General features: G+C 40.7%; 1 protein-coding gene across 1 annotated transcript; it reads left to right on the top strand.

The window, feature by feature from the left end:
* Nucleotides 1-388: 388 nt before the first annotated feature.
* Nucleotides 389-22256, top strand: LOC117530748 (delta-1-pyrroline-5-carboxylate synthase-like). Its single transcript, XM_034193668.1, has 18 exons — nt 389-736; nt 1201-1297; nt 3033-3184; nt 3762-3911; nt 4216-4320; nt 5697-5849; nt 6939-7029; nt 7383-7507; nt 10542-10686; nt 10770-10843; nt 11118-11217; nt 13304-13524; nt 13744-13881; nt 15471-15666; nt 15934-16055; nt 16213-16399; nt 20414-20509; nt 20634-22256. The coding sequence occupies exons 2-18, from the start codon at nt 1207-1209 to the stop codon at nt 20828-20830; spliced, it is 2343 nt and encodes a 780-aa protein (XP_034049559.1). The 5' UTR covers nt 389-736; nt 1201-1206; the 3' UTR covers nt 20831-22256.
* The last annotated feature ends 4730 nt before the right edge of the window (nt 22257-26986 follow it).

The following is a 26986-nucleotide window of genomic DNA, read 5'->3' as shown; positions in this document are numbered from 1 at the left end:
CTTGCGTATGTAAAATAAATCCTTTTAAAAACGCATTTATTTTAGAAGTCCAGCGTGTACAACGAATGTAAAGCACAAAATTCATGTTCATTCATGGAGGATAACATAAAAAGTACATAAAAAGTATTTCCATTGTGAACACTGACACCTGCTGGACGGTTCGGGAATACGCATGGATGGCGCAGAATGAATTTAATCATTAAAGGTTGTGCGGGTCTGTGTGTGCACCATAGACTGTATATACACACAGTGCGTACTAGCAGATGCGTTGCTTTGTGGATAATTCAAGAATTACAGGCATGGCAAACAGTTATTTTGAAATTGCTCTTCGAGTTTTATTTTGGAAAAAGTGCAAACGCTCGTAAACTTCCGTTCCTTTTCCGGGTTTAACGAGTTGTCGTTGATGCCGGTGTTTTGGTTTGGGAAAATTAAAATGTAATTTAATGACGGCGTTTTTCACAGTGACGTGATAACCACCGGTGTGTAAAAGTGAATCTTGTGATTTATTCACCGCCTCTGATGGTGTGTTCGTGAAATAGACGGTTTAATGTTCGCGCTCGTGCGCTTTCTTTGAGGTGTAAACAGCGCGCACAGTTTCATCAGCATTTTCAGGTTCAGGGGGCGGAGCTTCGACAGGCGTCACCTCGGTTCAAATTTTTGCCACAAACGAGACAGGAAGACCACCTTAAAGAGGATAAACATCACTTTCACAGGACAGGACACACTAAGACTTTAAGTAAGTAACTAAGCTTTTAGTACGAATATCAGTTTTTAGGCTGTGTCACGAAGGGAGCCAGTAGGATAGTTATTTTTGGCGTCCACGTGGATTTTTTTTTTTTTTAATTCATTCTGTATAAAGTACATACATTTATTCCCCCTCGCAAAAAAAGTTTTAATTTTATAATTAAAAACTTAAAAAATACAGTTTTTAAGTATTAAAATAAATTATGAAAATTATAGTTATATCACAGAACAATGTGACGTAATGTTTTTTTCCTCCAATCAGAAATCTAAAACCTAAATAATTTAATTGTCAACAAACAAAAATGAGCAGATCTTAACATGCGAGAAGCTGAACCCACGTGTTTGGCTTCTTTTTCTTTTTAACATTTTTATGAAGAGATAATATCCTAAAGGGTCAGTACATTTTCTATTGGTTTAATCACTGATTAAATGCTTTGTATTCTGCGTCTATTGCAGGAAACCATGTTGTTGCAGAGGCTTACTGTGTGTTCTGGGATTTTTCTGTATTCACCAACAACTGGCTGTCGGGTTTTTACCAGATATCTGACACAAGGCAAGCAAGTCTGTTCAGTTTTAGTAGTTGTATAACTGGATTCTGTCCAAAAAAGCAGAAGGACAAACTTGTGATAGTCAGATTGTTTGCATGCCACATGCCTTTTATGTAAAACCACTTTGAACACATTAAGTAATTTGTTTTTTGCAGAAAGCATTTAAAATTGCACCTGGTCCTCTGCCTGCGTACTGTAATCAAAGCAGTTTGTGTCGTCAGATCTGCTGAATTATACCTTTTATAAATGTTTTGTTTTTTGTTTTGTAACATGCTATGCTAACTGTGACTCAAATCCTGTACCTTTAGGGAGTTTTAGTCTGTACAAGATGTCATCGGCCATTCTACCTCGCTCTGTTTTCACTTCCTGCTCTCTTTCATGTGGCTCATCGCTCTAGAGAGATGTGTGTAGTCAGCACGAGCTTTTCTGCTGCCGTGCTGATGTGGCAGTTTGAAGACTGTCATTATCTGTTTCCCGGGTTGCAAATGGATGGAAGCATTGGCAGCACCATGTTTGCCCCAGTCGTGTCAATAGTGAATTGAAAACCCAACAAAACTCACGTGTTTGCACGTGATATAGGCAGGGAAGGAAATGTCACCATAATGGTACATGTGCTGATGTATACTTGTTTTTTGAAAAGTGGTGCAAGGCAACAACATGAACAGCCACTTTGTTTCTTTAGATTATTAGCTCTTCAAAGAAGAATCCACAGAACAGCTTGGTGAGACGTTTAGTATCCTGTGAGTAATGGCCAAGTGGTTATGTGTGCTCGTTCCACTGCAGAAGGTTCCCGGTTCAAGACCCACCCCTGCTTATTCTCCACGTAGTATGTAGTTGCGTCACAGAAGGTATCTGCTGTATGTTCAATTTTCAATTAAATTTTATTAATTTAGATAGCGCCATCTCACGACAGAGTCGCCTGAAGGTGCCTCACACAACACACAATTCATAGCAGCACAAAGTAAAATTGAAAAGGGCACAGTAAAAAGGTAAAAACATAGTAGAATAAAAAGAAATTACAAAGCAAACACTAAAACATAATAAATTAACATAAGACAGTCTAAAAAAAGTGGGTCTTCAATCTTGATTTAAAAGTCTCCACCGTGTCGGACTGCCTTAGAGATGCAGGTAGATCATTCCAGAGAGCAGGGCCACGGTAAGAGAAAGCTCTATACCTCACAACCTTTTATTCACCCTTGGAACACACAGAAGTCCTGTACCTTGCGAACACAAGGGCCACGCTGGTACGTAGGGTCTGACCAAGTCTGCCAGGTAGGAAGGAGCTAGTCCATGAACAATTTTATAGACCAGCAACAGGACTTTAAAATCCGATCTGGCAGAAACTGGAAGCCAATGAAGGGATGCCAGAATGGGTGTAATGTGGTCAAACTTTCTGCTTTGTGTCAAAAGTCTGGCAACAGCATTCTGCACTAATTGAAGACCCCTAATGTTGGACTGCGGCAGACCAGAAAATAAAGCATTGCAATAATCCAATCTAGAAGAGATAAATACTTATTATTAACAATCACAACAGATGTAAGCAACCAATATGGCTGAATGGATGAGTGTGTGTGTGTGGGGGGGGGGGGGGAACCTTACTCTCAGATCTGCAGGTGTATTTTATTATTATTTTTTCCTTTGGTTGCAGTGTTGTCTGTTTTTATTTCTTCCACAGAACCCCAGTCTGGTCACAAGTTGCCTTTTGCTTTAAGCAGTAATTTAGAAAGTATTTCTATACAGTCTCCCGTAACAGGCACCATGGAAGCTCCTTTGCTCATCGCAGTGAACTCCGTCATGCAAAGAGAATTGTAGTCAAGCTTGGCAGTGCTGTGGTCACCCGTGGCGATGAATGTGGCTTGGCTCTTGGGCGGCTGGCATCCATTGTTGAGCAGGTGAGAGGAAATTAGCCAGCACAATCTGCAGCATAGAATATGTTTTCAGTCAAGTGTTTGGGCCTCTTGCTTTTGAGCGGCGCCTTGCCATGCGCAAAGGGCCTTTATATACGATCTTGTCTGTTCACAAACTGCAACTGGACTGTTGATGAGAGATTTTCAAAGCTAAAAGTTGGACCACTCCAAAAACTAACCTTCCATACATAGGTTATTTGAAAGCTAAAGAATAAACAACAACATGCACCTGAGGATAAGTAGAACAAATTTAAAATATGACTTGTGCAAATAAGTGAAACTCTGATGAAAATGTCACCTGGCTGTCCTAAAATATTAGATTTACTATTTGAATGTAGACCATCAACATGAAAACAAGAACCTGGCTAGACTCATTGTGGCTGAATATAATTTGAAAAGCTGTGTCCTCGAGTCTTTGTGACTAGGAGTGTGAGGACCAGTAAGATTTCGACTGTGGACGAGCTGTTTGTAACTATTAGCTTGTTAGAATTTGTATACTCCCGACAATAACAGTGGAATCAGCTGTGGTCCATGAGTGTCGATGTGTTGTATTTACCTTCAGGTGGCCATGCTACAGAACCAAGGCAGGGAGATGATGATTGTCACCAGTGGAGCTGTAGCCTTTGGCAAGCAGAGACTAAGACATGAAATCCTGCTTTCCCAGAGTGTCCGACAGGCCCTGCATTCTGGACACAATCATCTCCAAGACATGGTAATGTACAGAGGGAATGTGGTCAGTTTTGGGCAAAATTTGATAATTTAGTCTACATTAAGGTAATAATATGTTGGGATAGTTGTGCAGACATCTAATATAATAAAGTGCAGTGCAAGAACTATGAAAGAACACCTTGTGTAATCATTTGTTGTTAAGAAGAGCATCCAGCATAAAACATACTAAAAACATTGAACAAGTTTATGATCATGGGCAGATTGTACATGTACACACAGGATGAGAGGATAAGTGAAAACATTCATAGATGTACACATTTAACACCTGTTTTATGTTTATGTTCTAGTCTCTGCCGGTGTTGGAAGCCCGGGCCTGTGCTGCAGCTGGACAGAGCGGTCTCATGGCTTTGTATGAGGCCATGTTTACCCAGTACAGCACCTGCACTGCACAGGTACATTTATTCATTACCAACAAAATACTCAAGTCAAAATCAGTTGAGATACTTTTTACCATCTTCAGAGATGGAACGTGTGAGTGTTTTGTAGGGAAACCTTGATTATTCAAGGTTTTTAATACCTTCCTTCTGTTCTTCAGTCTGAAGATGGCCGAGAATACTTGGTTACTATTGGGCCCTTGATTTTACAGGGTGACCCAAAAAACAACCCATAAAAATCGTAATAATCCTACAAAGGTGCAAATTTCTTTAAATTTGCAGGACTTAAACTTCAGTCTGTGTACAATCATTCCCCAAAGCTTCACTTATCTTGGTCGCATTGCATAAAAGTCACATTCTTTCAAATTTGTGCTCCAAATGGCGTGATTTGTTGGCGAAATAGGCCTTTTGCTGAACCTCTGTAGGATATATATATTTTTTTTTTACAATTTTAACGGGTTCTGTTTTGGGGGGGGGGGGGGGGGGTCAGCCTGTATATTTAAAAACATGAGTGAGAAAAAGAGGCTTGTACAAACAGATGGTCACATCAAAATTCTCTCCATCACATATAGTCCCATCTGAGCTACCGTAGGAGGCGCACCATTATTACTGCCGTATTTTGCAGAGATTTACATTCAGGCATAGTTCCGGTTGCGTTGTAACTGGCACAGTGTTTATAAAGTGAACACTAAAATACATCCACTAAGTGTAAACCAGACTTGACAAAGTAATAAATACATACCTTGGAACACAACCGCATCCTGCTGATTTTATTTTTCCTGACGTGGCCCTCAGCAGACACAGAGAATACCGAGCTCCTGTCTGACCCCTTTTCTTGTTTCACACAACTTGTGTTGATATTTACAAGTTCCACTGTTCAACATTGTCACATTTGTGTTGTGTGTGGGGAGAATCGCAACAAGCTCTTTAAAAACAAGCTACCTGTTATAAATTTACTGCTATGTTGAGAATTAGTTGCAGAATTCGACCACCCTTTTCTGTCTTTCTTTATTTTTTTTTACCCACGGTTAACAACGTAGAAACGTTTTGTGTTTCTTACTATGATTGGTTGCAAGGTCTGGAGTGGGCAGGAAGAGGGATCAACTTTTACCATTTGCTATGTCATTTATTCACACACATACGAGGTCTGTGAGAAAAGTAACAGACCTTTTTATTTTTTTCAAAAACTATATGGATTTGATTCATATGTTTTTACGTCAGCCAAGCTTGAACCTTCGTGCGCATGCGTGAGTTTTTCCACGCCTGTCGGTTGCGTCATTCGCCTGTGGGCAGGCTCGTACATGCTCATGGGTTAAAAAAGCTTTTCAACCTACCATCCCTGGTTCTCAAGACCAGGCACCTAAGTGGCTCTGCTCCTGCTTCTCCCGGATCAGGTTCTAGTGACAAATGTGGACTTCCACGATGACCAAAAGAGGCGGAACCTGAGCAGCACCCTGCAGGAGCTGCTGCGCATGAACATTGTACCCATCATCAACACCAACGACGCTGTGGTGCCTCCACCGGAACCCGACAGCGACTTGCAGGGGGTAAGTGTGGGTACAGAAAGCATTGGCCGGGGGGGGTGTGCTGGTGAAGGTGACGGGGACCTTGGCAGAAGTTATGCAGAAAAAGCCAACAGATTTTTCCTGTCATCATAGCGACATAATTCTGCCTCCCTGCCTCACCTCATCAGTTCAGCTCTCACCCCTTAAGACATGCAGATACTGGGGAGGAGGTGCTTTCTGGAGGGACCAGGACTAATTTTGTAGGTAGACACATCTCCTTTTCCCCAAAGATTTACTGGGAAAAAAGTATCTTGAACATAGTTCCTACTTCTTTTTATTGTGGAGTAATTGTAGAACCAGTGATTTATTGTTTTAGCATTAACTTTTTTTTTAACCACATATTGTTGTAAACAATCCTGATTGTTGTTTGCAGATTTATTTGTGAACTCTGTTACAGTATAATGTGTCAGATATTAAAGCTACCATGTGTAGGATTTGGGGGTGTTTCTGAGCGTTTCTGGGTGCCTCATAACCATCTTCATTTGTGTGTATTCACCAGCCACAATGAACCAGTGTGTTTTCATAAGCTTAGAATGAACCCTTCATATCTACGTGTGAGTGAGCCTCCTCATGGAGGGTGCCATGTTGCACTGAAATGTTGATACAGTAGCCCAAATCAGATACCTATACTCCACCTTTATTATTTTGCAGAGCAACTGGAAGACTGAAGGAAAAAAGAAGGGGAATCAGTGGTTGCCCCGTTTGCTGGCTGTTGGTTGCTAGTGCAGGCTAAGACGTTTGAGAAAGAGATGATCATACATGTTTATCATGCAACGTGGCATGAATCCCCATCACCAAAGAAGTGAAAATGTGAGGTGATGCACAACCAAGATGGGTGACTGCATAATGCAGTCTGCAAGCTCACCACTAGGTGTTATTAAATACTACACAATGTAGCTTTAATATAAAAATTTTCATTGTTTGAAAGGTTTAGTTTGAAATTTTTTAAGTGTGACCTGGTAACTGCGCTCACTCATGTTTTCCAGCACTATAAAACAGAGGCAGATGGGTTATTTCTGCCATCTTTTTTTTTTTTTTTAAACTCACATTAGCAATTTTCTGGTTCTGTAGGTGATCAGTATCAAGGACAATGACAGTCTGGCAGCGAGGCTAGCTGTGGAGATGAAGGCTGACCTTCTCATTGCGCTCTCTGACGTGGAAGGTATGAATGTTTGCAAAGCAGCAGCCTAAGTGAGCTGTTAAGTAACAACACCATCTGCCTGCGCTTGTCACTCGGAAAAATACACGTCTTTCAGGGTCATCTGAGCGAGACAAACACATACCTGCCGCCATCGTGTTTGAAAGTGTTGATGGTGGCTTTGGTTCAGGAAGTTTACCTGTTCTTATGTACATAATGTCTAAGAGTCCATTCAGTAGTTTTGGAAAGCTGATCATCTCCACAACTAAAATATTCAGTGCATTTTGAATAAGAAGTAATAGTTTTTAAAGTAACTAGGAATCATTCATTAGCTGTTCATGTACCAAGAAAATGACTGATAATGACTTTTTTTGTAGGACTGTACAACAGCCCCCCTGGAACAGATGATGCAAAACTCATTGATATCTTCTATCCTGGAGACCAGCAGTCCATCACCTATGGGACAAAGTCCAGAGTTGGGCTTGGAGGTATGGAAGCCAAGGTATGGTGATAGTCCTTGATCTAAGTAAGTAAATAAGTAAATTTTATTTATATAGCACCTTTCACAGACAAGAGCCACAAGGTGCTTCACAACATAAAAGTAGAGTACACCACACAAAACATCAGACAATGGCCGAGACATAAAAACATAAAACATAACAGGATCACAGAGCAGCCTAAAAGCTAAGCAAACGCTTAAGTAAAAAAAGTCTTAAGTTGGCTTTTAAAAGTATCGACAGAGTCCAGTGAGCGCAGAGAGAGCCGGAGACCATTCCAAAGCCTGGGAGCAACAGCCTGGAAGGATCGCTCTCCTCTGGTTGCAAAATGGGTGCGAGGAACCATCAACAGATTTTGGTCCACAGACCTCAAAGCCCTGGCAGGGGCATAAGGCTGGATGAGGTCACAGATATAGGGAGGCGCCTGGCCATGTAGAGCTCTAAAAGTTAAAACCAAAATTTTAAAATTGATCCTGAAGGACACTGGCAGCCAATGAAGTTCCTTTAAAATTGGGGAAATATGAGTCCTTCTGTTAGCTTGTGTCAGAATTCTTGCTGCAGAGTTCTGTACCAACTGCAGTCGATGCAACTCCTTCTTGTTTAGACATGAAAACAAACTGTTACAATAGTCTAAACGTGTTGACACAAAAGCATGAATAATAAGCTCTAAATCATTTCGAGACACCATTTTCCTGAGCTTAGAGATATTTCTTAATTGAAAGAAGCAATTCCTCGTCAGCTGTTTCCAATGCTGTACCAACGACATGTCTTTGTCAAAAATGACACCCAGGTTTCGAAGACATGATTTAGCAGACTGGCCCAGGTCTCCCAAGTACTGCTGAATACCTGGAATATGGGCATCAGGGGCAATAACCAATGTCTCTGTTTTGTCTGCGTTAAGCTGAAGAAAGTTATTCGTTAGCCATTGTTTAATTTCCGCCAAACAATGGAGGAGGGAATCAAGCCTCTTAATCTCAGCTGGCTTAAAGGAGCAGTAAAGCTGGATGTCATCCGCAAATAACTGGTAAGAGACATCAGTAAATCTTTGAATGATCCTACCTAAAGGGATCAAGTACAATAAAAACAAAATGGGGCCCAATACACAACCCTGAGGGACTCCACATAACAGGTCCGCAGACTCTGACTTTATCTGGTTAGCAAAAACGCTAAAGCTGCGCCCAGACAGATATGAAAAAAACCACAGAAGAACTGACCCCGACAGTCCGACATGATCCCTCAGTCTATTCAGCAGGACCTGGTGGTCAACAGTATCAAAGGCAGAGGACAAATCCAAAAGAACCAACACGGTGGATTTCCCAGCATCAGCAGACATCATAATGTCGCTGGACACTTTCAAAAGAGCCGTTTCCGTAGAGTGTTGTCTACAAAAACCGGACTGAAACCTGTCATGAATGTTATTCTGATCCAGGAAGAGTGTCAGTTGGTCTGAAACCACCCTCTCGAGGATCTTAGACAGGAATGGGAGCTTAGAAATAGGTCTAAAACTACTTAGCTCCATTTGATTTAAACCTGGTTTTTTCAGTAGAGGCAACACTATGGCATGCTTAAAAGCACTGGGAAACACGCCGGTGGACAAAGAAAGATTTACCATTCTAGTAACACATGGACCTATTACCTCAAATACTTTAATAAAGAGCCTGTAGGGAAGGATGTCCAATGAGCAAGAGGAAGGTTTCATCTTGCTCACCAATGCCGAAATATCAGCAAGTGTCACAGCCCTAAATGAAGACCAAATGCTGGGAGCAGGCTCAATAACAGTAGAAGTACCACACAGGGAGGGTGGAATTTTATCCTTAATCAACTTGATTTTGTCAGTGAAAAAACTCAAAAAAGCATTGCTGTCAGCTTCAGAAAACACAGGAGTAACTGAAGCAGCAGGACATACAAGAGAGTTGATTGTATCAAACAACACTCTGGGATTCTTCTTATTCACAGACACCAGCTGACATATGTAGACAGAGCGGGCACTCTCAGCCATTTTGTTATATGATAGAACCAGCTCCCTGAGATGAAGCCTGTGAACCTCAAGTTTAGAGGATTTCCACAGGCGTTCAGTCCTTCGACACAGTCTCTTAAGACTTAAGAGCTCTTCATTAATCCAAGGGCACTCATTTTTCTGTAAAGACACATTGTATTTGACAGGAGCCAACTGATCAAGAATAGAATCACAGTGTTGGTTAAAACACTGGATAAAATTGTCCATATCAAGAAAATCAGTGAACAAACAAGGATTAAACATAGAAGAAAATCTTTCTGCAGTTTCAGCAGTGATGATACGCCTCCGAGACTTAACTTCTAAGGGCTTCTGATCAGAGCTGGAATGCAGGTCAAACGAAACGAGACTATGGTCGCTCAAGTGGACATCTTTTATAGACATATTTAAAATGTCTAGGCCAAGTGTAAAAACTAAATCTAAAATGTGACCCTTTTGGTGAGTGGGCTCAGAAACATGTTGCACAAAATTAAGAGCTTCAGTCAACGATAAAAGCTCCATAGCAGAGCGAGATAACTTGTCATCAACATGAAGGTTAAAATCTCCAAGAATTAAAACAGATTCCAACGTTATAATAGAGGATAAAAAGTCACTAAAATCCTTAAGAAAGGCAGTAGCAGGGCCAGGAGGGCGATAAACCAACACACAGAAAAATGGGTTTGAGAAACCCACCTTGACCAACTGTGATTCAAAGGAGGGAAAATCCTGTGACTGTACCCCTTTACAAACATAATCATGTTTGTAAAGGGGTACATGTTATACATGATCTGATCATGTTTTGAGCAGTAGAGGATTAAAAAGTATGAGAAAGTCTTTATACTGTAAAATTATGATTATTAACCAAAGTTGAGTATGTAAAATATTTTTATTATTAAACTCTACACAAAGACACATTTTGTGTTCATACATAATCACCCAGTTTGTCTGTCTGTCTGAGTCTTTTAATCGCAACTGTGGATTTCATTGGAAATTCACATAATACGACAATGTTCATGAGGGGGTGCTGTGTGTGTGTGTGGCTGCAGGTCAAGGCTGCACTGTGGGCATTGCAAGGCGGCACCTCAGTGGTCATCGCGAATGGCACCAACCCAAAAGTAACGGGTCAGGTCATCACAGACATTGTGGAGGGTAAGAAGGTGGGCACCTTCTTCTCTGAGATCAAACCTGCTGGTGAGTTGACCTACGATGATTGTACTCATCCAAAACGCTAGCAAGCTCCTGTTGCTTTATGTGACCCTCTGAACCTCCACCAGGCCCCACTGTGGAGGACCAGACAGAAATGGCACGTAGTTCTGGAAGAACCCTGGCATCTCTGCTGCCAGAGCAGGTACTGTAATACACAACACCATTATTTTTTTTATTAAAGAATTAAATGCCCACTTATGGTAATATATTTTACTTTTATTAAAACAATTACCTTATTTGTATTCTTTAATTAAAAACATTTCAAGTTTAAATGTGGAGGCAACGTAATAATCTGCTGATGCCATTAGCAGGAATGTAAATCTGCACATTGGTCCTGTAATTGGAGGAGAAACACTGACCTCTTGTGGACAGATGTGTGAAGTGCTCATCCTGGCTGTGTGTGTTTGTGCTGTCAGAGGAGTGAGATCATCTGTCAGCTCGCAGACTTGTTGACTGGGAAGAAGGATGAGATTCTGGCTGCCAACAAAATGGACATGAACTTGGCTGTCAGTGAAGGTAAACATCAGCACATCCACTCTGCTCCTCTCAGCTCCTCAGAGGAGGGTTTCCAGCTCCATTTTGAGTTGTAGCTGGCGATTTATTTTGCACAATTATTAAGTGATCAGTAAATTAAACTTTCCATTTCATAGCTATAATCAGATTTTGAGTGAATTTTAATGGAGACTTTTGCTGCCCCCTACTGGGTCTATGAAGACCATGCACATTTGTCAGCCCTTATTGGTTATTTGAGAGGTTGAGAGATCTTGTTGAGGATATTAGGGATGAATTAGATTTTATTTAACATTTCATTATCAAGACGTAGATATTTCCTGGAGTGTCCTGTTTCATCAACAGTACATCCGGAAAGTATTCACAGCGCTGCACTTCTTCCACATTTTATGTTACAGCCTTATTCCAAGATAGAGTAAATTCAATTGTCTTTTTTTTTTTTTTTTTGCAAATTTATATATATATATATATATATATAAGAAATCACGCATACGTAAGTATTCACACCCTTTGCTCAATACTTTATTGATGCACCTTTGGCAGTAATTACAGCCTCAAGTCTTCTTGAATATGATGCCACAAGCTTGGTGCATCTATCTTTGGGCCGTTTATCCCATTCCTCTTTGCAGCACCTCTCAAGCTCCATCAGGTTGGATGGGGAACATCGGTGCACAGCCATTTTCAGATCTCTCCAGAGATGTTCAATCAGATTCAGGTCTGGGCTCTGGCTGAGCCACTCAAGGACATTCACAAAGTTGTCCTGAAGCCACTCCTTTGATGTCTTGGCTGTGTGCTTAGGGTCATTGTGCTGCTGAAAGATGAACAGTCGCCCCAGTCTGAGGTCAAGAGCGCTTTGGAGCAGGTTTTCATCCAGGATGTCTCTGTACATTGCTGCATTCTTATTTCCCTCAATCCTGACTAGTCTCCCAGTTCCTGCTGCTCACATCTCCACAGCATGATGCTGCCACCACCATGCGTCACTGTAGGGATGGTGTCTGGTTTCCTTCAAACATGGTGCCTGTCATTCACTCCAAAAAGTTCAATCTTTGTCTCATCAGATGAGAGAATTTTTTTTCTCATGGTCTGAGAGTCCTTCAGGTGCCTTTTGACAAACTCCAGGTGGGCTGCTATGTGCCTTTTACTAAGGAGTGGTTTGCGTCTGGCGACTCTACCATAGAGGCCTGATTGGTGGATTGCTACAGAGGTGGTTGTTCTCCTCTCTCCACAGAGGAATGCTGGAGCTCTGACAGAGTGAGCATTGGGTTCTTGGTCCCCTCCCTGACTAAGGCCCTTCTACTCGATCTCTCAGTTTAGACGGGTGGCCAGCTCTAGGAAGAGTCCTGGTGGATCTGAACTTACATTTACGGATGATGGATGCCACTGTGCTCATTGCGACCTTCAAAGCAGCAGAAATGTTTCTGTACCTTTCCCTTGATTTGTGCCTTGAGACAATCCTGTCTCAGAGGTCTACAGATAATTCCTTTGACTTCATGCTTGGCTTGTGCTCTGACATACACTGTCAACTATGGAACCTTATATGTAGACAGGTGTGTGTCTTTCCAAATCATCTTCAGTCTACTGAATTTACCCCAGGAAGACTTCAGTTAAGCTGTAGAAACATCTTAAGTATGATCAGTGGAAACAGGAGGCACACGAGCTCAATTTTGAGCTTCATGGCAAAGGCTGTGAAAATGTGATTTTATTTTATTTTTTTAATAAATTTGCAAAAATATCTTGAACCTTTTTTCATGTTGTCATTATGGGGTATTGTGTGTAGTATCTTAAGGAAAAAAAATATTTCATCCATTTTGAAATAAGGTTGTAACATAAAATGTGGAGAAAGTGAAGTGCTGTGAATACTTTTCAGATGCAGTGTATAAAACATATGACAATTTCAAGAAATTCCAGTGTTAACATATTAAAGTGTTCAAAGAAAGACATTCAATTTAATAAAACATAAAGCACCACTGGAAAAAAAATCTTGTCTTTCATTCTAAATCTCTCCACCAGGGGGTTGGGGGGGTGACACTATCACATTGAGTGCCATATCTCCAATGTTCTGCTGTAATCCTGCTCTCCCTGTTTTTCCCAGGACATTTGCCACCAGCTATGTTGAAGCGGTTGAGCCTGTCACCAGCCAAACTCAACAGCCTGGCGATAGGCCTGCGTCAGATCGCTGTGGCGGCCCAGGACTGCGTCGGCCGTGTGCTGCGCAGGGCCAGGGTGGCTCAAAATCTGGAACTGGAGCAGGTCACTGTGCCCATTGGAGTTCTGCTGGTCATCTTTGAGGCCCGACCCGACTGCCTGCCACAGGTACGAGTGTGTGCAGTATTATTACATTTCACTATGTTCTTTTGGAAAAAATAACAGTGTAGGGGAATTATTAATTTTAAATAAATATTAGCTACATTTTAAAAGTGGTTATAGTTTGCAAGTACTTTTTAAATTCTGTGAGACACCATAAAGGTTTTGGCCAATAAAATATTTGATGAATTACCTTCAGCAAATTTCTCAAATTTGGTTTCTCTTCAGGTGTCGGCATTGTCCATAGCCAGTGGCAACGCCCTCCTCCTGAAGGGTGGAAAGGAAGCAGCCAACACCAACCGTGTCCTCCACCAGCTCACCCAGAAGGCACTTTCCATGCACGGAGTCAGCGAGGCCGTGCAACTGGTAAAGAGGAATTTTTTACTTTAGCACACAGAAAATACTTTCTTTACGAAATGCATTTAAAAAGAAATGTCTTTACCTCAACATTGTACAATTCATTGCTTTATATGGTGGATTAAAAGGACCTGAAAATGGCATGAATGTCAAAAAAAAAAAAAAACAGTCTCCAGGATTTGATATATACTTTGATATATTGGGTCAAACATTTATTATTTTAGATATTATTATTTATTTATTTTAACAAAGCAAATCAAAGCGATCACTCTCTCTGGTGGTACTTTGAGTCTCCAAGATTTTTTTATTTTTTTTATGAAGATAAAAAAAATATAAGGCACACACATGCACACAGCAGAAAAAAATGACCACAAAATTTATAAGCACTGAAATTATATTTAAACTAGGTTTTCATCATTCAAAAACAAAAACGTATGTTTATTTTTAAGCGACTTTACTTGGGCTCCCATTCAAACCACCAGTGAAATTTCTACACAAGTACAGACAGTGGACTCTGAACTTTAGAACATTTTCAGCATTAAAGGCATTAAGAGACTTATAGGAGTGACTGTGTGTGTTATATACGACTGTACTAATGGCAAATATAAGATAAAACAGTGACAGAGAAAACGAGAAATGTGGATTAAATCTATGTTTGTTTTTAATTCCATTTCTTACCGAGAAGATGCAGACGTACATAAAGCATGGATTTAATAAAAGTACGTTTCTTGCAGATTTAGTTTATCAGTATTTTTGAAACGGTGATAAATTATTCCATAGTTATTATGCAGAGTAGAGAATAGACACTCAAACCAGGCTGGACAAATACAAATATATTGAGATGATAATCAGGTTTGGGTCTGGTCACATCAGCACAAAGACACTGAAATGGTATGACTATACACTGGGAGACACGAAAGACTCCATAAAAAGAGTCGCTGCATGTACCGTACATGTATGTAGATCTGTACCGAACAAACTCATTTTTTTTAATTATGTAATTAAGTGAGAGGCTTTATTTCAAATAATGTTCAGTTAACTCGACAACATTTCTTTTAATCAATACAACCAAACTAAGCAGACAACTCATAATGAAGGATTTAATGGCTTTACATATACAGCCAGCTTTTTGGTATCACCCGGGTCCTTTTAGCGTAGAGTCATAACCCACTGAATTGACAGAATTTTTCTTAAGTGATGATGTCATAGCCCTGCCTCTCTAACCTCAGCTGATTGTAATGAATAGCATCTTAACAGTATAATTTAACTTTTTTTTTCTTGGTGGATCATTAAAATTTTAATCATGAGCAGAATGCCCATATAGACGACGGACGGCTGTGATAAACGCTGATCGTGAATAAATGGAGCGAATAAATGCAGTGCCAACATTACAACTAGAGTTAAAAACGCTGTGACGCTTTTAATTCTTGTTGTAATGTTGGCACTTGGAAAGCCAAATATTTTCTAAGGTGGTACTCATTGTAAAAATATTGAGAACCACTACTCGAGGCAATCACAAAACATAATTTTTGTTGGCACATTATTTGGAGAAAGAACGTTTCTAAATCCTTTTTATAATTGACTGTGTGCGTTATAAGGTGAGCACACGAGAGGAGGTGGAGGATTTATGCCGACTGGACAAGATGATCGACCTGATTATCCCACGAGGCTCTTCCCAGCTGGTTCGGGACATTCAGCGGGCCGCCAAGGGCATTCCAGTGCTGGGTCACAGTGAGGGAATCTGTCATGTCTACGTGGACGCAGACGCCAACTTTGACAAAGTCATCAAAATCGGTCAGCAAATCAAAATCCTGTTGATTTAATAATATACTATATTGTGTACAAAAAGTGAGGATTCTGACTACAGCACCAGATGATTGCAGTCCGATTGCTAGATCCAGGTCAGAAGTATTTGTTAATGCTAGGTTTGCAGCCAGGGTTGAGTTTTTTTGCACTATTGCATATTTTTACACCTATCAATTTGACATTTCCTGCAGTTTATTATTTTGAGGATGTTTTTCAGGTTGACGGTTGCCAACTGACAGGCATTCTTTCTTTCAGTCAGAGATTCAAAGTGTGACTATCCGGCTGCGTGCAATGCCATGGAAACACTGCTCATTCACCGAAACATCCTCCGGACGCCTCTGTTTGACCAGATCATCGACATGCTGCGCACTGAACGTGTAAAACCAAACACACACATCACAGTGTGCACAAGCTCAAATGCTCAACATTTCCTCATGTCTTGTCTCATTTTACATAGTTTTTATTTTATTTTTTTAATGCCAGTGAAACTTGTACTTTCCCCCCTTCATTTATTTTGGACTTTGGCATCTCCAGGTGAAGATCCACGCTGGCCCTCAGTTTGCTTCGTACCTTGCTTTCAGCCCATCAGAGGCAAAGTCCATGCGGAAGGAATATAGTGAGCTGGCGTGCTGTATCGAGGTGGTGGACAGCATGCAGGAGGCCGTGGACCATATCCACAAATACGGCAGCTCACACACTGATGTGATCATCACAGAAAACGGTTCGTGATCCAAAAATTGTCTCGCGACTACAGAGTTGTACGCCTGCAGATGACACAAATGTAGTGAGTCAGAAGATGAAATTCACCAAGAATGTTGGTCAGCTTTGCTCAATCCTTCTTTTGGCCACAGTGAATAATAAGTTCAAGTGTTCAAGTTCGAATTTGTTCGGCACTTTGCAATAAATATAACAAAACAAAACTGATTACTCAGCCAGTCAACCCATGCAACTGAAAGGGTGTAGGTAGAAGCAAAGCCTATATACACCTACCCCTTTTACCTCAGCAACTTTTACTTATCACAGCAAAACCAAAACAAAGTGAGCAGAACAGCAAACACAGACATCTTAAAATAATCAATGAACTCTAATTCCTCATCATATCCACACCAATAACAGCACACATCGCATAATCCAAAAAATAATGCAAATTAATACTTTAATTGTCCATAGTTTAACAACAGTTATATAGTCCTTCAACCATGAATTGAATTTTCAGAGAATTTAGACAATTTTCACATATTCAGAAAACATCAGTTCCTTATAGTGGTGTTTAAACTGATTGACATTTGGACATCGCTTGAGTTCCTTTGCCAGATTATTCTATATTTTAGGGCCACAAGTAGAAACACAAGAGCCTGTCATGGTCGTCTGAGTGCCAGCAATTTTAAAATGATACAAGCCCCTTCAATCATATTTTCCCTCTCTCTCCCTAAAAAATTCTTGAATTCTGAGGGGCAGTTGCTTATTTTTCACTTCATACATTATAATTGCACAGTTTTAAACATAATCATATCATGAAGTTTTAATATTTTAGATTTAATAAAAAATGAATTGGTGTGATCTCGATAACCTACATTGTGAATTGTTCTTAATGCTCTTTTTTGAAGAATGAATAATGATTGCAATGTGGTTTTATAATTATTGCCCCATACTTCAGCACAGTAAGCCAATTAGGGAGCAACCAATGAACAATAAAGAGTACATAGTGCTTTACAATCAAGAACATGCCTTACCTTATTTAGTACTGCAATACTTTTTGACACTTTCTTTTGAATATGAGCTTTCCAATTAATTCTTTCATCAATAATATCACCGATAATAAGTACTGACACTTTACTGGCTGCAGTGGTGCACAGTAGTTTTAGTCCTTACACTTCATGTATTTTAATTTCTGCAAAACGTAAAAGAAAATTCTTTATAGTTGTAAAACTGCAAGAATTGATGCAAACATGAATAATATTTTGCAAACAGCATCTGAAAGGAGGGAGAAATAGTTTATCCCATATTTCTGCATTGGACCTGCAGTGGCGTGCACGGTGCTGCCATCTAGTGTCCACAGAGGGGAACTCAAGATAGATAGATAGATAGATACTTTATTGATCCCAGAGGGAAATTCAAGGCATCCAGCAGCTTGCACATTAGACAAGACATACACATTACACCAGACACACAAATAAGATTAAATAAATAAAAGAAAATAGACCACTCAATAAAAACCACTAACTAAACTAAAAATAACAATAAAATTTTGTCAGCATCCAGTCTCACAGAATATAACGGAGGAGTAAATATAGTGTAATAATGCAGTAATAAGGAGGTAGTGCAGATGTAAACAGTACACAATATAAACAGTGTAGGTTGTGCAAAGAAGTAAACAGTGTAAACATTGTTGGTAGTGCAAAAAAAAAAAAAAGCAATAAAAGGTCTAATCAGATGTATCACAGGATTATTATTTGCTGTGTTGGGAAGAGTTAATCAGTCTGATGGCCTGAGGGACAAAAGACTTCCTAAATCTGTCCGTGTGGCAGGACTGGGACAGCAGTCTGCCACTGAGTGAGCTCCTCTGCCTGATGATGACTCTGTGCAGAGGATGCTCAACATTGTCCATGATGGCCAGCAGTTTACTGAGGGTCCTTCTCTCTGCCACTGATGTTAGTGTCTCCAGCTCTGTTCCCAGCACTAAACCAGCTTTCCTCACCAGCCTGTCCAGTCGCCCGGCGTCCCTCCTCTTCATGCTGCTCCCCCAGCAGACCACCACAGAGAAGAGGACACTGGCTACCACAGACTGATAGAACATTCGCAGGAGTTTATGGCAGATCCTGAAGGACCATAACCTCCTCAGGAAGTACAGTCTGCTCTGTCCCTTCCTGTAGAGGGTGTCAGTATTGGCTGACCAGTCCAATCTATCGTCCATAAGTGTCCCCAGATATTTGTAAGACCGGACCATCTCCACATCGACCCCCTCAATGGAGACTGGCTGCAGAGTGGGCCTGGACCTTCTAAAGTCCACTACCATCTCCTTTGTTTTGGTAATGTTCAGCTGCAGGTAGTTTGATTTGCACCACTCCACAAAGTCCTGTATCAGGTCTCTTTACTCTCTTTCCTGTCCCTCTCGCACACATCCCACAATAGCAGTGTCGTCCGAAAACTTCTGCATGTGGAACGACTCCGAGTTGTAATTGAAGTCTGATGTGTACAGAGTGGACAGAACTGGAGAGAGCACAGTTCCTTGTGGTGTTCCAGTGCTGCTAATCACTGTGTCCGAGGTGCAGTTATTGAATCTAATGTATTATGGTCTTCCAGTTAGATAATCAGTGATCCAGGTGACCAGATGAGTGTCCACCTCCATCTCCATGAGCTTGTCTCTCAGTAGCAGGGGCTGGTTGGTATTGAAGGCACTGGAGAAGTCAGAATCATGACCCTCACAGTGCTGTTACCTCTGTCCAAATGAGAGTGGGCCCTGTGAAGCAGGTAGAGGATGGCGTCCTCCACTCCCACCTTCTCCCTGTATGCAAACTGCAGTGAGTCCTCAGCATGTCTAACCTGAGGTCTGAGGACGCTCAGCAGCAGTCGCTCCATGGTCTTCATCACGTGGGATGTCAAAGCGACCTGCCTGTAGTCATTCAGCTCCTTTGGGTGTGCCTTCTTAGGAACTGGAATGACACAGGATGTCTTCCACGTGACTGGGGCCTTTCCGAGACGCAGGCTCAGGTTGAAAACATGCTGGAGGGGCTCCCCCAGTTGGTTGGCACAGGCCTTAAGCATTCTGGGACACACTTTATCTGGGCCTGCTGCCTTCCTGGGGTGGAGTCTCCTTAGCTCTCTCCTGACCTGGTCTACCGTGAAGGAGGGAGGGCGGTGAGAGTGGGTGTTTGTTCCGCCTGACTGTGACGATGATGATGATGGTGGTGGTGAGGGCGAGGGCTGATCTACTGTGGGTTTTGATGCTGACTGTGATGATGGTAATGGTGAGGGTGAGGGCTGATCTGCTGGGGGTTTTGATGGTGATGAAGTGATAACCTGCGGGAAGGGTTGATGGGGGGTTTGCAGAGGTAGAACAATCAAACCTGTTAAAGAAGTCGTTAAACTGGTTTGCTCTGTCCACACCCCCATCTACTGGGCTGCAGCTGCTGTTTTTGCACCCTGTGATGGTTTTCATTGCATCCCAGACCTCCTTCATGTTGTTGTCCTGTCCTTTCTCTCCACCTTCTTCCTGTAGGACTCCTTGGCCTCTTTAAGGCGAGCCTTTAGTTCCCGCTGTACACGCCTAAGCTCTGACCCATCTCCGTCTCTGAACGCCCTCTTCTTTTGGTTTAGAAGGTTCTTGACATTGCTGGTGATCCAGGGGTGATCCAGGGCTTGTTGTTCGGAAAGCAACGTACAGTTTTTATGGGAACAGCAACGTCCCTATAGAAATTCACGTAGCCCATAATGCAGTGTGTCACCCCATCAATGTCCTCACCATGTGTGTCCTACCGCACGCTCCAGTCAGTAGTCTCGAAACAGTCCCTGAGGGCTTCAATGAACTAATGTGCCGTAAAGCTGATGTTTGAAGTCATCAGTAGAAAAACTGTGCGAAACGTTTTGATCCCGTGTTTGTTTGTTTTTAATTCTCCCAACATTCTTTGCTTGATTTCACATCCATACAGCAACTTCAGCATTCCATTTTCTTTAACAATTTAAGTTAGTTTATAGTATAATCTGAGGTCTATGAGAAGCTTTCTTTGTCACACAGAGAGCACAGCGGAGCAGTTCCTGCAGAAAGTGGACAGCGCTTGTGTTTTCTGGAACGCCAGCTCACGTTTTGCAGACGGTTATCGGTTTGGACTTGGTAAGTAATGTTCTTACCACTGCACCTTATGTTTTCTTCTCTCTTTAAATGTGATACGTATATTGTTTACTGTTCATTTGTTTTCCTTTTTGCGGGCATTGTCCACCTTTGACTCTGCATCTAGGAGCTGAAGTTGGAATTAGCACAGCGCGTATCCATGCCCGAGGCCCGGTGGGTCTGGAGGGGTTACTGACCACTAAGTGGGTCCTGAGAGGAGACGGGCACATGGCAGCTGACTTCTCTGAGAATGGTACTATGAAGTATATCCATGAGAATCTGCCAGTTGGGGAGGCGCTCTCTGGACAGAGGGACAGAAACTAGACCAGACACTTGCACACTCATTCGGACATAATGTTGGATGCACCTTTGACCAACGGCTGCTGCCAGGAGATTTGTTGCATTTAATAGCTGATGTCACCTTTCAGAAGACTGATACTCTCAACATACTCTCATCGTCAGCAGTACCTGCTCTTTATGCTGAAACCTTTTTTGAGTTTACATTAGCTTTAACTCCTGTTATGGTATGTTAAAATATTTTTAGCCCAGCAGTGATAGTTTTACAACCTCTAGCAAAAATTATGGAGTCAGTGTGCTTAGAGGACATTTGCACAGATTTGTTATTTGTAGCAAATAAACAAATTACACATGACAGAAATCCACATTTGTTAAATAGCTGAACATTCTGGCTTCATTAAAAAAAACAAACTAAAACTAGCTAAATTTGATTATTACTCTGAGCGACATATTTCTTTGCAGATCAAGTAGAGAGAAAAATTCTGGAACAGCTCGATGGTATCATCAGCAACCAGAATCAGTGTCGTGTTGTTGCTTCTCAGCATTTTAACTCTTTGAGTTATGGACTTCAGTGTGATCAGTAATTCTCCATGGTAAATGGACTGCATTTATATAGTGCTTTTCCAAAACGCGCTACAATAATGCCTCACATTTACCCCGATGTCAGGGTGCTGCCATACAAGGTACTCACTACACATTGGGAGCAACTAGGGAATTAAGGACCTTGCCCAAGGGCCCTTAGTGATTTTCGGTCAGGCTGGGATTTGAACTGAGGATCCTCTGGTCTCAAGACTAATGCTTAACCACTAGACCATTACCTCTCCCATCCATCCAACTAGTTCCAACTTTCTTGAATAGCAGTTGATACTTCAGTCCTTCTTTGGTGGCACTTAGAAGGGTTTTGGTTTTTCTGATCATGACATTGAATGTAGATACTTTGTGTTTGGTGTCAGATGGTAGACGGTATTTAAAGTCCAAAGGGTCAGAAAACCTCTCCATTGACCATTGTTGCAGTCCAATCTACCACCTGTTGTTTGGTAAAAAGCATGGAGAACTTGTTGGAACCCAACTCACAGCTGTGATTCCAGCTAGTCATTTCAGTTTTTATACCTTTTTGATAAATTTTGCTATGGTATTAATGTGAGTCCGCTGAATGTTATTGCCATTCGTAACATATCTCCTTTCTCTACAGTCTTACTGACTGACTGCAAGTGGTGTAGTATATTCTTCCCTCCGTTTTGATGACGCGTCATCTAATTTTACTCCAAACACTTGGAGCTGGCAGTTTATATGGTTGATGTTTTGTTACTGACTCCGGGCCCGGCCTTGTTGCTTGGCACGTGTACAGAAACATGGGAGGTCTCCTCTCATGTAAACATGTTCTCAAAAGTTTTTGTCATCGGGTCTGTCTGTCATCGAGCGCAGGCTGATTCTGTTAATTAGTGGAGATGTGTTCTCACTAAAACCCTGTTCAGACCGAATAATAAAGCCATGAATAATGAGCCACGTATGGATTTGTCAGAAATTTCAGTGATTATTTGAATAATGAGCCACGTATATGTTCTTCTGATGGAATTGCAGGAAATGGATGTTAAAAAAGGCTATAAGGGCTTTCTCAGAGTGGAACCTGCTCTGTTGCAGGTAGCCTGTCCTGTCCTCGTAGCCGCCAGGTACTCGGATAATGGGCTTCTAACGGCCTCGTCCTCACCACTAACATCCTCATTCGTCCGTGTAGTACCTCGTACAACAAATCGCCCCATGCTATTTTTGCTGAATGTTGAACTTCACGAAATTTGCGTTACGCTCAGAGATGAGCCTCGTTATTTGAATAATCTGCCTCTAAGAGCCACTATTCTCCCACATTTCTTGAATAACTTAACTCGCACAAAAAAAAATTTGTGCTACGTGGCTCATTATTTGGTCTGACCAGGGCTTAATTGTTGTTCTCGTTTCAGGAACTCTCTTGTGCAAAGTATTTGCACTCTAGCTTATATGTGAAATTGCATTGATGGTTGGTTGTGATTGCACTAAAATGTGTCAGCAAAGGATGAAGATGGCACATCATTTTTTTTTATGATGTAAAATGACATATTATGAAATCATAGATGTTAAATAAGCATAAAGGGGAAATTGTGATACTATTTAAATAAAACAGGTTTTAAATGACTTGATCTGTGAAACCGATGGAAGATTTTTTTTTTCTTTTTTTTTTTTGTTGTTGACATTTCACCTTAAAATTAAATAACAAAAATATTCTAAATGGAAAATTATAATTACTTCAGTGTAAAAACAAGAAGAAAAACCGGATCTTTCCTTAAGTATTGAGGATTTTCTAGAGCTTTTCTTGCAGGTATATTTTGAACTTTGTATAATTTAATATTTCACTTGCGTTTGGTCAGTCCTTTGAAAGTTTTATGAATAAATATCAAGTCAGCATTCAGTACCGGTTCCACCTCTGATCTGTTGTGGCAACCCTGAGTGAAAAAGGGGGAAGTTGAAGGAGCTGACTTATTCAGTCCCAGTGCATTTACCTCCAAATGAAAGCAAAAAGAAAATTGCCATGGTCATTGGCAGTATGTTGTGTGAGAACTCCTACTCAGTAACACTGTCCAATCTACCTACGGCATCACTTTTGTCCTGCTGGTGTAACTGATGCACAAACTCAACCATGTCACATCGACTGAAACAGTCTGCATGACATCTGTTTTGAAAATAACCAGTGTTACAGAAGTGTTTGCAAAACTGACTGTGCAACAGGAACATTTACTATGACAGCCATAAAAATCACATTGCTGATGTGGACGTTCTGCTCAGTCTTTTATTGTCGTTTTCTGTTGCCTAATTTTCAAACATTTAGCTGTTGTTTTTTCATATCTGATGATTACATTGGCTCATTACATACAAGGTTTTTTCCCCTGATTGTACAGTGATTTTGATTTTTGTCTTGTAATTACTTTGAGTTTTGTATAAAGTATTGTGTAACTTTTAATGAGAAATTGGTCTAGTAAATTTCAGACTTTCAGATCAATGCAAGGTGGCATTTGAGAAGTTCTCAATTTAAAAAGTTTTCTGTATAAAAATGTAATTACTGGATATAGGCTAAAACAGTGCTGTACGAACAGGGTGAATTCAGTGTAATCATTAAATTGCACTCAAGCTTGTTTGTATCTATTTTCTGTATATTCTTTATTTAATTTTTTAAACATGTTTTGCTGATATTTCCATGCTTTACTTTGCTGTAGGTTCCTCGTTGTGCCCAAAGCTTCTGTCAGAGCAGGAACAGTAATTGACAAGCTGCCTTCTTTAACCTGGAGGGAAGAATACGATTGCTTGTAAATTAAGCTCTGTAAAAACACAGCCTGTGAGCTCCGATCTGATGTCTTGTAGCAAACACTTTAGAATTGGTTTGGGTTATTTAACAGCAGTATTGCAGAATAAAAAAAATAAGGCTGAAAAAGAATATTTGGATATTTTTCTTACTTCCTTTGATTTTTGCATTTGAAATGTTGAAGACATACATGTGTTTTCATCTCTGTCGTGGCACTCGTGTTTCTACTTGCACAAAGAATACAAATTAGCAGTAAGAAAAGTCATGCTGATCAGAAAAACAGATGTCTTTAAAAAGGGGGGGGGGCTTTTTAAAGTTGCCCATAGGGAAATTCACATTCCGGGAAGTGGGGCAAAGACGATAGAAGACAATACTATAGAGGTTTAATTATCCAGCCATCAGAAATGAAAAGGGGGAGAAGGAGAACTGAGACTAATAATGGAATCACAGGCTTGTGTTCTTGGTTTCTCCGTTTTTTTCTTGCTCTTTTCTGTCATCTAAAGAATTCATTCTCCAAAACGCACTACTTACCCTTCAAACAGCTTCCCGTCATGAAGTCCAAAGGGTTCAGAGATGAAGGAGAGATGAGCTCGGATCTCGTTCTTGTCCTTTTTTCATGTGTGAAGCACTTGAAAATATCATCTAAATGACGAGGTATAAAAGGAATGATCTTGGGGCACAAAGTATTGCCTGTTTTGATGGTAAGTGTTCGATAGAACAGTATTCTGAGTTGCAAAATAACATTGACGTAGTCTTACTGTTCTTGATGCATATATGTGGTGGTAAGACCAGTGTTTTGTTGTGAAAGGTAGGTTTTCATTGATGGGTATCTGGAGTAGTGGTTGGATTTGCATTAAATATACACTGTGTGAACTTTAATCTTCAATGCTAAATTTAAGGTTCTGGGGTTTCTCTTGAAATCTCACTGCAGAAGGCAAATCTTAGCAGTGATCATAGGGTCATAAGGAAGGAAACCCAGTGGTGGGCACAGCAAACCTAAAAGTTAGCTTCAATAACCTCTAATCTTCTAACTGGAAAGTTAACAGTGATAAAGCGCTAAATGTGTAGCTGAAGCTGCCACCTTTTATTCAATGACTTTAGCTTTGGCTTGGTTTTTTTAGCCTCCTGGAAAAACATCTAAAGAGTTAAATTTTAATTTGTTTAAGCGTAAACGTGTTGGGTTAGCATGCCAAGATCACGATAATTACATTATCATGACGTAATTACATACATGGGTTTACATTCAGCATTTCACAGTGCAGAAAATGTTTAAAAAAACAAACAATGGAAACTAATTTTAATTATCCAATGAACACATTGACTTCACCTACTGCTCATGCATCTCAAGTTGGCACTTCTTGCCTTCATGCAATGTTGGCTTTGCTTATTGGATTAGCGTATAAGCTCCAACTTGACTTTAGGGCTCAGAAACCCTGTTGTCTGTTGAACTGTATAAAAGAAGCCAGGCTACCTGACTTAAAGATAGCGTAACTCAATTTTGTGGAAGCTAATTAGTCAGCAAATGGTGTTCACAGTTAGTTGAAAAGCCAATCCGCTAACAAAAAACGTTAGCTTCACTTATTGGCTGTTACCTAATTAGCTGAACTGTGCCCACCGCTGCTTAAATCAGTAGTATTAATGTGAGTTAACTAGTTGTTGGGCAGATGTCTAGTTGGACAAACAGTGACCAAAGCAGAAATCAGGAGGTATTGCAGGATGGATGTTGATGTTCACGTAAGTTTCTTTGCATAGCTTTCAGGATGTTTACTTTTATTGTATTACTATGTGAATAGAGTTGCAAAAATGTACTTTAATTATAGTACGGCTTCATACCTGTTTTCTGTAGTCGTGTGTGCCTCTGAAATGCATATGTTCTGTGTTTGTATGATATTTGAAATCAGCCCAGTCATGACCTTAGCTTAACTTCACTTATGATTGAGGCCAGGGAGCCTGTGAATTTCCCCTCATCTCTCTTCTGACATTGCCCTGAAACCCCAGCTGATCACATCCCACACTGCAACCTCTTGATGGCGTGCTGCCTGCTGGGTATTGTTGTCAGCAGATATAAAAAGTATGTGATGAGGGCAAATCATTGGACTTGTACAGCAAAGCTGACAGTCCTTTAATTGGACATTACTCAAGGCCAAAGCTCATATTTTGTGTTGTGCTTGATCTTGAGCGATTCAAATGCACTTCCCACCGGGTTTCACATTTTTTTGAATCAATAATTAATGGTAATAATTTTATTTATTCATGTGTGTCTTCGCCAATTACGCTGCGTCTAATTAATAATTTCAATAATTGATATTTATTTCTGAAAGGGTTCAGTATCTTGGCCTGATGAAAAATGCATGAGCAGGGATGTGGATTGGGTTTTGTTTTTTGTTCTGAGAGAGCTCGATGCTCGGGGCTAGTATCAGGCCACTTTGACTTCAGCCCTTTGAGTTGGCACTGGCCCTGTGATGTGGATCTAATATGGGCATCTTTCATGGACCCAAAGCGCTTACTCTGTATGATGTGATTTCATAAAGACACTACATGATCAGCCTCAGATACGCTTTTTTTTAAAAGTCTTTAATACCAAACTTCAAAGAATAAGATTCTTTCCTTGATAATTTTTGTTCTATGTGTATGTGGCATGAGGATATTTTTGCAAACTGAATAAACTTTTGGACCTCGACCTAGACCTCAGCGGTTACACATCTACATCTAACTCTGTGGCCTGATGAAAGTAAAGTTTAAACGACATACTAAAGAGAAAAATATCCCTCAGATTTCTGACAGGCCATATCCCCTGATCTTTTGATACTGACAGCTGTAGAAGTCAAGCGAAAATTAACAAAGACTCCCTTGAG

This window comes from Thalassophryne amazonica, chromosome 18, assembly GCF_902500255.1.
Source record: "Thalassophryne amazonica chromosome 18, fThaAma1.1, whole genome shotgun sequence".
Taxonomy (NCBI): Eukaryota; Metazoa; Chordata; class Actinopteri; order Batrachoidiformes; family Batrachoididae; genus Thalassophryne; species Thalassophryne amazonica.
The sequence above is the reverse complement of the archived record's forward strand: the minus strand, read 5'-3'. Positions and strand labels throughout refer to the sequence as shown.

Bases quoted from the DNA above. Each gene is read 5' to 3' on its own strand.
- LOC117530748 (XM_034193668.1), top strand. From the start codon at position 1,207: ATGTTGTTGCAGAGGCTTACTGTGTGTTCTGGGATTTTTCTGTATTCA. The intron at 1,298-3,032 runs GCAAGCAAGTCT...ATTTCTATACAG, and splicing joins TACCAGATATCTGACACAAG to TCTCCCGTAACAGGCACCAT. The intron at 16,056-16,212 runs GTAAAACCAAAC...TGGCATCTCCAG, and splicing joins ACATGCTGCGCACTGAACGT to GTGAAGATCCACGCTGGCCC.